Below are 9,215 nucleotides of genomic sequence, written 5' to 3'. Positions count from 1 at the left end.
AAGCACGTTTGAGATAAAATCTTGTTCACATGACACGAAGTTTGCATTATAAGCATACAAGGTCTCGTACACGCCAGCATTGCGAGACTACAAAATGGCGGCGCCCTGTCGCCGAATGTAAACAAACCGCGCGATTGCATAAACGCTTATCTATGGCATGGAACACCAAAATCCGATAAATAATTTTAAAAAATGTGTTTCTCCGGAAAAAAAACCGGAGGTTTTCAGGATTTTTTAGAAATATCCGGATTTCCGGATATATCTGGAAGACTTTCATCTCTGCTAAATGAATGTCATTTTATAAATTAAATATTGGTGTCAGACTATTTAGTTTTAACATCTTCTCAATTTCTGGAGAATGTGATTAATTGGTACAGTAATAATTAGAATTATCTTTGAAAATACAAAATCTATCAAACCTGTGAAAGATATAACCTAAGATATTTTTATGTCCAATAGAAAATCTATGTTCAAAAATCACTAAAAACTTATATGTATTCCAAATCTCATCTTAATGATAGATTTATAATGCTAATATTTCTATAATATACATGAAACTTATCTTTGTTCTACACAACTGTTTAAAATACTAGAGCATACAGCAAACAATGACGCTTCTAATCTGTGCTATTTCCCCTTTCGTGGACTTCACAAGTACGAACAATTACTTTCTCTACTACTTGAGTAATGAAGCACATTATGCTGATATAATAATCAGTAGGCGTACAATAATTTACAAGTATAAGAAAAAGTTTTATTGATGGTGAAACATACTACATGTTTCGACAGACCATTGGTCTGTCTTCTTCTGAAGAAGACACAACAATGTTTGTTGAAACATGTAGTATGTTTCACCATCAATAAAACTTCCTTGTGCTTATAAATCATTGTTTGCCTACAGATTATTACCTTCTCTGCTATATGTTAAATTATCATAATGAGGGGCTTTTGTAGGCAGAAATTAAGCTACCAAAGCAGCAACATGTCCAAATTGTAGCAATAAAACCATAAAATTAAAAAAAGCAGAAGTAAAAATGGTACAAGTTTAAGCTGTTAGATAACTTTGAATTATACGATAAATTCTGTAGTCATTCCAAATAAAAAAAATATTATACAGTTTACTTCAATTTTTCATTTCATTGTACATTGATGACTTCACTATATTTAGTGTTATACTAAAGAAAATAAATTTTTACCAAAGCAACCTTTGATGTGCATTTAGGAGATTCTAGACGCTAAGCAAATGAAATAATAAAGTAAGATAAAAAACAATATTTCTATTTTTAGCATGAAAATCACCTTTCACTCAGACCGACTTGCTAAAAACTTTTTGTAAATTCACTGACAAATTTCTAGTAAAAAGTACTTTATGAAAAAATCAAATTGTGTGTGTGTGTGTGTTCAACTTACTTGCATTGTTTACTAATAGCTTTTCAAATTTCATGGAGATACGCTTTGTACATTAAGTTATAGTATGTATAGTTTCACAGTTATAAAGTCAGTCAAACTGACCAAACTTGTATACAGAGTCAATATATAAAATGCCACTGGTGGTATTTATAAACTTGACATAAAATGTTTAAGACCTTTTTCTCCTCAAATAAATATTATTCCAATTATTAAAATGGCACATAGGCCAACCACTGCAAAAAGTATTAATTTATTTACCTGCTGCTAACCTTTCAAGTCGTCGACCATGCTCTGGTGGTATAGCATACCATGATTTTGGAGCACCAAAATGAAGATAGTTAATACTGTATAACTCCATGTCTTCTGTGTGCCATGCAAAAGTAGTTTTCCACATTCCAAAGTAAAGATAAGCAGTGTTAACACCTTCAATACGAATTCCATAATCCTCTCCTACAAGGTCCAATATTGTGTTAAGATGATTAATATTGAATTCCTACAGAAAAAAAATATAAAATTAATAAGTGAGATTTTTTCTGTTTCTTTTCAAAAACTTCAAGCAATATGATAACAAAATAATAGAATTTTTAATGACAAGTTACTGTCAAAACAAATCCTAAATAGTCTATGTTATGTGTTATATCTTAGTAAAGTAAACAAATTGAATCGTATATATATAAATAAAATCTACTTCTGCAAGTTTTGAGGTTGAACACAATTGAGAGTACCAAAAAGAGAGTACCAGAAGAACATGTATTGACGCTTACACTGTATTATTAAGTTACCTATGCTCTTTTAAAGCTGCTTTAAAAACAACAAACCTCACACTGTTGTTATAAGTAAACCTTACAACAAGAGCCAAGCCCCCACAAGAATGTTTTAATGAAAGTAATATTTATCATAAATGCAACAAAATGCATCTGTTCAAAATAATCCCAATAAAACGAGCTGATAGAGAACAAAAATGCTCTCTCTAAAATTATTAATTTACAGAAATTAAAAAATAACCTATTATCATAGAAAATGTACTTAAGTAAATCCCTGCTTACTAGAAATATTCACTGGAATATTGGAAAAAACATACCTAACTTTCAAGTAATTTTTTTTTCTATATAATGACATCACAATAATTTATCTTTTGAAAACCAATGAAACATTATACAAACTACCATGTAAAAAATAAATAAATTACCAATTGTTTATATTTTTTGCAACTTACCATTAGAATTACTTCAAAAAAATTTTTATCAAACTATATCTTTTGTACTTGATGTGCATTAATAAATACAAAAGCAACTTAAATTACAAGTGATACTATCAAAATATAACAGCTTTGATAATTTAAGCTTTTCACAAAAAATTAACAGGAATGATGTTGAAATATTACCTCAAATATATATGCAAAAGTAATAATACTGTTCCATTAACCTTACTTCTACATTTTCATCATACAATGATCCTGACACATCTGCTCCATAGATAGGGGAATTGTATGTTAAGTTCTTCCAATATTTTCTCTCAAGGTCTTCATAATCAAAATGTTTAGGAGTTTTATACCTGAAAAATGAATAAGAACATAGTAAATTTTAGGTATGTGTATTAAAGCATTAGAGCTAAATCAAATAAAAAGCTTGTGCAAATATTAAAGACTATAACTATATGCTAAAGAAATATAACTAGCACTGACATTTTTAGAGCAAAGACTGACATTCCAAATATAGAAACTACTCTTTGTTAATACATTTACCAAAGCAGTGAATTTCAAACAAAAAAGGAAACTAATTATGATAATAAGTTTTACAGTGTCATGAAATTATTATCTTGATGAGTTAATACATATAGAGCCATAGCAATCACTAGGCTAACTAGGCATTTGTCTAGGGCAGCAAATATAGGGGGCTGGCAAAATTTGTGTATGAACTATGAATCAACACCAATTTTGGGGGTGAAAATGATAATGTCCTGACAATAATAATAAAACCATCTGGGCAGACAGTTGCCATGCATCATATTTGTCATTTCAGATTTTACATGTATTTTTTGGAAAAGTAAAGTTACGATTCTCAATTTTACCCTGCGATCTTTATTACACAGTTTAATAAAAATGCATTGCTGGTACTATCTATCCAGAGCCATTAAAAGCTGTATAACAATAGATTCTTACAGTTATTATTTTGATTCAGGACAATAAAATCATACATTTGGATTTGGATAATTGTATATTTTGTTATATTTGGGAGGGGGAGGGCACACAGCTTGAAGGTTTGCCTAGGGAACCAAAAACTCATGCATCAGCCCTCCAAATATACATACAAACTACATACAGAGTATCAATTGTAGGTACATATGTATCTATATTTACTTGATTTTTGAAGTCCAAAAATTGCCTTTTTTCAAAATTACCTTTAAGTTTTACATTTGTCCCTCAACACACAAAAAACAATGTTTACAAGCAGTGACAGGGTCCTAAAAATGGTGAAGGGTCAAGAGGTTTTGGGGGCTCTAAGGTTTGACTGAACAGATTTACTAATAAGTTTGATATTAACATTTTAGTAATCATTCAAAACAATAATTTAAATTCAGATTTTGGAAATTTTCAAACTTAACCCTCCATATGGTGAATGAAATGGTTTTAAAGGATTCTGGAGCATCTTTATAACTTACGCGAAGTTGGTATATAGACAAATAAGGAAATGTTTAAAATGTTCTATGCCTAGTTTCAAAAGTTTCACATTGTACCCCGAATGAGAGATCGGGTGTTTTGGAGGACCTCAAGGTTAGTTGCATAAATTTGAAAATTATTAAGAACATTTGAATGGTCATTCACAGAAATACACACAATTTCTTATAGTTGTCATTTCCTATACATTCTCCTGGGTAATTTATCAGTAACTGGAACTGGAAAAATGATGAGGTCAAAGTGCAAAATTTTAGAGCTTTCATATCTATATCTTCATATTAATAGTTATTATACTGTTCATAAAAACTAGAATTCCTTAAAGGACTCAAAAGCAGAAGTTTTAAAATGCAACCACAAAATCTAGACTGAAAAAGAAATACTAATATGACCAGTGTTTTAGTTTTTATTTATTCTCTTATTATTACTGTTTCATAAGGATTATTTACAAAGTGACTTAGCAACTAGCCAAGTATGATTTTGAGCACTTAGTGACTATATTAGTTGTCAAAACAAAATGAACAACTGAGTAAGATTTAAAATGTTTACATTTCATAATAAGTAACCAAAAAAAACTGATTTATTTTCACAAATGTTAACATTCCTGCCATTCAACTACACAGGTAGTTTTAGACACATTTTTTCTCTTGTACAATACAGCAGTTCCCCAACTGTGGGTTGCAGAACAAGTTGGAGGAAAACACATTATTATTTTAAAACTATTTGTAACAGTACAATTAGTCACTGTTTAAATTATGCATGAATCCCAGAAAAATTGCCTGGCTAATCAGGCAGATCGTGTGTTAGGAAAGTTTGAGAACTTCCGGTAGAATACACAAGTACCATCCACACTTCCCAACAACTGAGGTAATATATTAGAACTGAGGAAAATATAACAATTTAAGAATTTGAAATTTCACACTTGATATGATCTCTATAATTAAAAAAAAATCCTATTATCAACCAATACAAGCCCTTAGTCATCGAGCAGCTGAAATACTGCATGTATACTTTAAAAGCTAGCATATTAATAATGTGTTTATTCATACAGAATACAAATGTCTCTACTTATTAAGTTGTACCTACAGAACAAGCAAAACCTCAAACACAGTTAAATTTCCAAGCAGGGGATAATTTTGACTGCATACCTGTATGCCATAAACCATGAAATTATATTTTATCTTACCTGTGTACTTATACCAACTTTTTACTTTTAACAATAGATCTTTCACTTACTTAGTAAAAATGTATACAACTACATTCACTATATTAAACAGGGTTGCTGCATATATGTATATATATATATTTTTTTAACTTTAATCAGTTAAACCATAGTATTAGAATGATAAAATGCACTATCTGCAATACAGAACACAGAGCTTTTATTCATGATGAAAAAAGTTTGTCATCCTTTCATAATAATCCTTTCAAATAAAAACAAAAGTCTGAATACCCTTGAATTCTGATTAAAAAGATTTAAAATACAGTATTAAGAAAAGCAAATTGTTTCAACAAATTAACTGTGTAAAGAAGTTAACATTTTCCTAAACTGAAAATGTAGTTCCGATAGATACTTACCTCCTCCTCTCACAAAATACTTTTATGACTTATACTGCCCTCTATCAGCACAAATTTTTGTTTGCCACTAACCTTAGTACTCCCACTTGCCTGTAAACGTGAGTTATCTGCATACTGACATGCAACTGATTATGCAGCAACCCTCCACCAATAGGGGTGTGACACTACCACTATCTTAACTAGCACTCTCTCTAATCTTGCAGCTGTTAACCATTTCGAGATTGGTCAGATCACACAAACCACATATGAAGACAAGTGGGAAATGTGAGTGGAGGTAAGTATCTATGGAAAATACATTTTCAGTTTAGGAAAATGTTATCTTCCAATACAACATCTTACCTCCTCTCACAAAAAGCTAGAATTCCACACTGAACAGGTGGAGAGCTGGTGAGATGATCCCTCTTTAGGAAGCATCTAAAGAAAACCATGTCTTTTGAGAAGGAACTAAAAACAACACACCTGTAGGAAACCACACGACTTCTGAGCCAAGTATACTCATCACCTGTTAGTAATTTCTCATAAAAAGGGTAGAAACATAAGAAGAGACCCCAAGAAAAGTAACACGAAATAAAGGGACCCCTCAATATTGAGTGGCTTGGCATGACAGACCATAAAGTGGAGTTCAACCTCAACCAACACTTAGTGGCATCTGGAATTGTACATCAGTTCTGTGGTAGGAAGAGAGTCCTCCACCTTTCTCCTCAAGAACATGTACCAGCAGGGAAGAGGAGCTTCCATACCAAGAACTTGCCTGCAAAGGCACGAACCCCAACAAAATCAATACAAGATCCACCAGGAACCAACATCTGGAGGTTAGTAGGAAGGTGGAGGGCCCAGGTGGTTGTTCATCTCCAGTCCAAAACCTGCTGGCATTGGAAATTTTTCATCCAGTCCTCAATAGGAGGAGAGTATCCAACTTTACACCTGCAGAAATTGAAATAGACAATTCTTCATAAAGAAAACATAATATAATACATCAAATGATAGGTTACACCTTTGGCTTTCTATTGGTTATAAACAATATGAAATTGTTAGAGAGAACTAATGGCAACCTGTGAAAGAGAGGATAAGACAGGTGGGTGCAGCAAAAGGGGTCTGATTTAACTAGTTTATGGCTCTGTAACCAAATAAGATTGAAGGCTATAACAATTATGCTTTGCCTGAGTGATGACAACATTATAAGGAATAATCTAAGTTCAATTTCATACTTTTTAGAAGGGGGAGTAAATAAATTAGAGATAAGGGAACAGCTACAAAACAAATGTTACAATTTTCATACAAGGGGATTTTTTAAATAGTGCTATATAAAATCAAGAGCTTAATACTTATATAACATTAAAATATGGATAATTAGCTAAATTTTAATGCCAAATTTGTTTATATAATAAGAAAATAAAGTATTTGAATTATATTTTGAATTTAACTAAGTAAAACCTCATGACATGTGCCGAAAATGATGCCCATATGGAAAGTTACAGGTTAACCCCTAGCTCTTGCTAGTAAGTCAGTTTTCAACAACTTAAACTACTACACAAATAGATATTTTAACCCGATGACTACCGGTACTAACTTTCTTAGTAGGCAATGCAAGTGTGCATTTGTGAATTGAAAAAATGATAGAGAACTTATCTTTTAATGGATTTCTGATTTTATTTTTATAAATAGTAGCATAACATTCAATTATTTGTACAAAATTGTATTCTTTAATGAAGTTTAAAGAGGAATTTAATGAAAAAATTCCTAAAATACGTTTTAGACTGTAAATAAGCGCCCTCTAAGAAGAAATATTTTTTTCAAAAGTTTTTTTAAGATATTTCCTTTCACCTCAGCACTGGTTCTGCCATCTATGATTGGTATTTAAACCTTTTTCTAGTCTGTTTTCTTTATAAAACTGCATCTGGGCGTGTTAAACTTCAGTTGTATAACTTTTAGGCCCTATGATTTGTCAAATGGGAGATACAGCAATTGGAATAATTGGTACTGAAATTGACACTTTCGACTAGGATTCGTGCTTTCCTTATCATATTCATATTGTAAAATCCAGAGAACAACGTTTCATCATCTTACTACAAAGCAAAGACTGTAAAAAGGAAAAATATAAAATTATTTTATGGTACTAATAGTATTACGTACAAATCACACAAGTTTTTCATTCTAAATACTGAATCATATTATTATTATTATGAACTAAATATAAAATTATGCTAAATTATTGAGCTTAAAACTACAAATTTAAATTCCAAGGAATATAAAAAATCACAAACTCTTTCAGTTCAAAGTCGTAAGTCTAATTCATGTGAAGACTTTGCACTCGCCACTCGGTAACTCTTAACCCCAATAATCGTGGATCAACTTCTTTCCTAACAAATATATATATATTTTGAGTTAATTTTTCAATATAATGATTAATATAAACAGATATACCATGCAGCATGACTTAAGCTACTATATAAGAAAAATAAAAGTCACGTATATCCCATGCAGTTTTTTCCAGAAGCAACTTTTCCAACCCTTATTGAAAAGCCCTATTGGCCAGTACTAAATACAACCTCTACATAAAATGGCAGTTACTATAATAAGCACCACCCACCCCACACTTCTGTTGTTATTGCATTAGAATTAAAACAGTGTAACTCACATATATATATAGTTTATTCTGATATTTTGCAAATGGTTCAAACCCAGTAGTGACAACAATAAAACCCATATGTTGGTTGTGAAACAGGCTAAATACTAAATAATACAAGGAAGCTATGACATTCTCACAGTTGGGGGTCTCAATACATTGAAGTTTCGCATTCCAACATAAATCTTGCCTGTAATGAGAGGAATGTGACCAGGACTAATCTTTTAAATGCTGTAAAGTAATTTTCTTTGTAATTTATGGTGTCTGTATCGTTTGGTAATCTCTTCTAACAGGATGTATCAAGTAACGAGGGGTCAGGCTCAGGCGGTGTTTATTGAAACCACCTGTACTATAAACTGTTACATACATTTGTTAGTAGTGGCAATTGGTTTTGTCTCTATTCTGAAACCACATACATGGACATATGTTGAAATAAACTTGTTTGAAAGTTCAAAGAAATGATATTCAAGTACCGAAAAGCTTTCTTACTATCATATCTACAGTAATGTTGAACTGTGCCTGCGCTGGACTGAACGAGAGTGACCACCAACAGGCATGATAGTTTACGGCAAATGTACAAAGTTCATGCTGCTAACCTCATAATTTATTCGGCACAATAAATAAAAGTATGGCTGCAATGAAGCATAAACATAAACTTGAAATAAAAGTACATTTATGAAACAAAATTGAAATGTTTTTTTATGTACATATATAAACATGAAATCCTACTTAAAAATAAAAAATACTCATTTATTGTTCAGGTTTATTTACAAATATTATTTTCATGTCTTGTATATAACTTGAAACCATAAGGAGATTATGTAATTATTAAAAAAATTAAAAATTTTATGGACGATACAAATTTTTTTGGATTTCAAAATAATGTACTAAAACATAAAAAGTAATAAGTTCAAATCTGGAACAAAT

The 9,215-nt window shown here is 31.1% G+C and overlaps 1 protein-coding gene across 4 annotated transcripts in view; it reads right to left on the bottom strand.

Annotated features, from left to right (window-relative positions):
* Positions 1–9,215, bottom strand: part of LOC106471112 (lysine-specific demethylase 4C-like) — a 78,883-nt gene that overhangs the window by 52,615 nt on the left and 17,053 nt on the right. For 3 of the 4 annotated variants that reach the window (XM_022399731.1, XM_022399728.1, XM_022399729.1), the window contains exons 4-5: positions 2,841–2,964; positions 1,669–1,903 (exon numbers count right to left, since the gene is read on the bottom strand). In XM_022399731.1, coding sequence (XP_022255439.1) covers positions 1,669–1,903; positions 2,841–2,964 — 359 coding nt within the window. Of the gene's footprint in view, positions 1–1,668; positions 1,904–2,794; positions 2,965–9,215 lie in introns of those variants that run through there. The other variant, XM_022399732.1, reaches the window with a different exon arrangement.

The sequence above is a fragment of the Limulus polyphemus genome, unplaced genomic scaffold (assembly GCF_000517525.1).
Source record: "Limulus polyphemus unplaced genomic scaffold, Limulus_polyphemus-2.1.2 Scaffold4415, whole genome shotgun sequence".
NCBI classification, from domain to species: Eukaryota; Metazoa; Arthropoda; class Merostomata; order Xiphosura; family Limulidae; genus Limulus; species Limulus polyphemus.
Note: the sequence above shows the minus strand (reverse complement) of the source record. Positions and strands in the feature narration are given on the sequence as shown.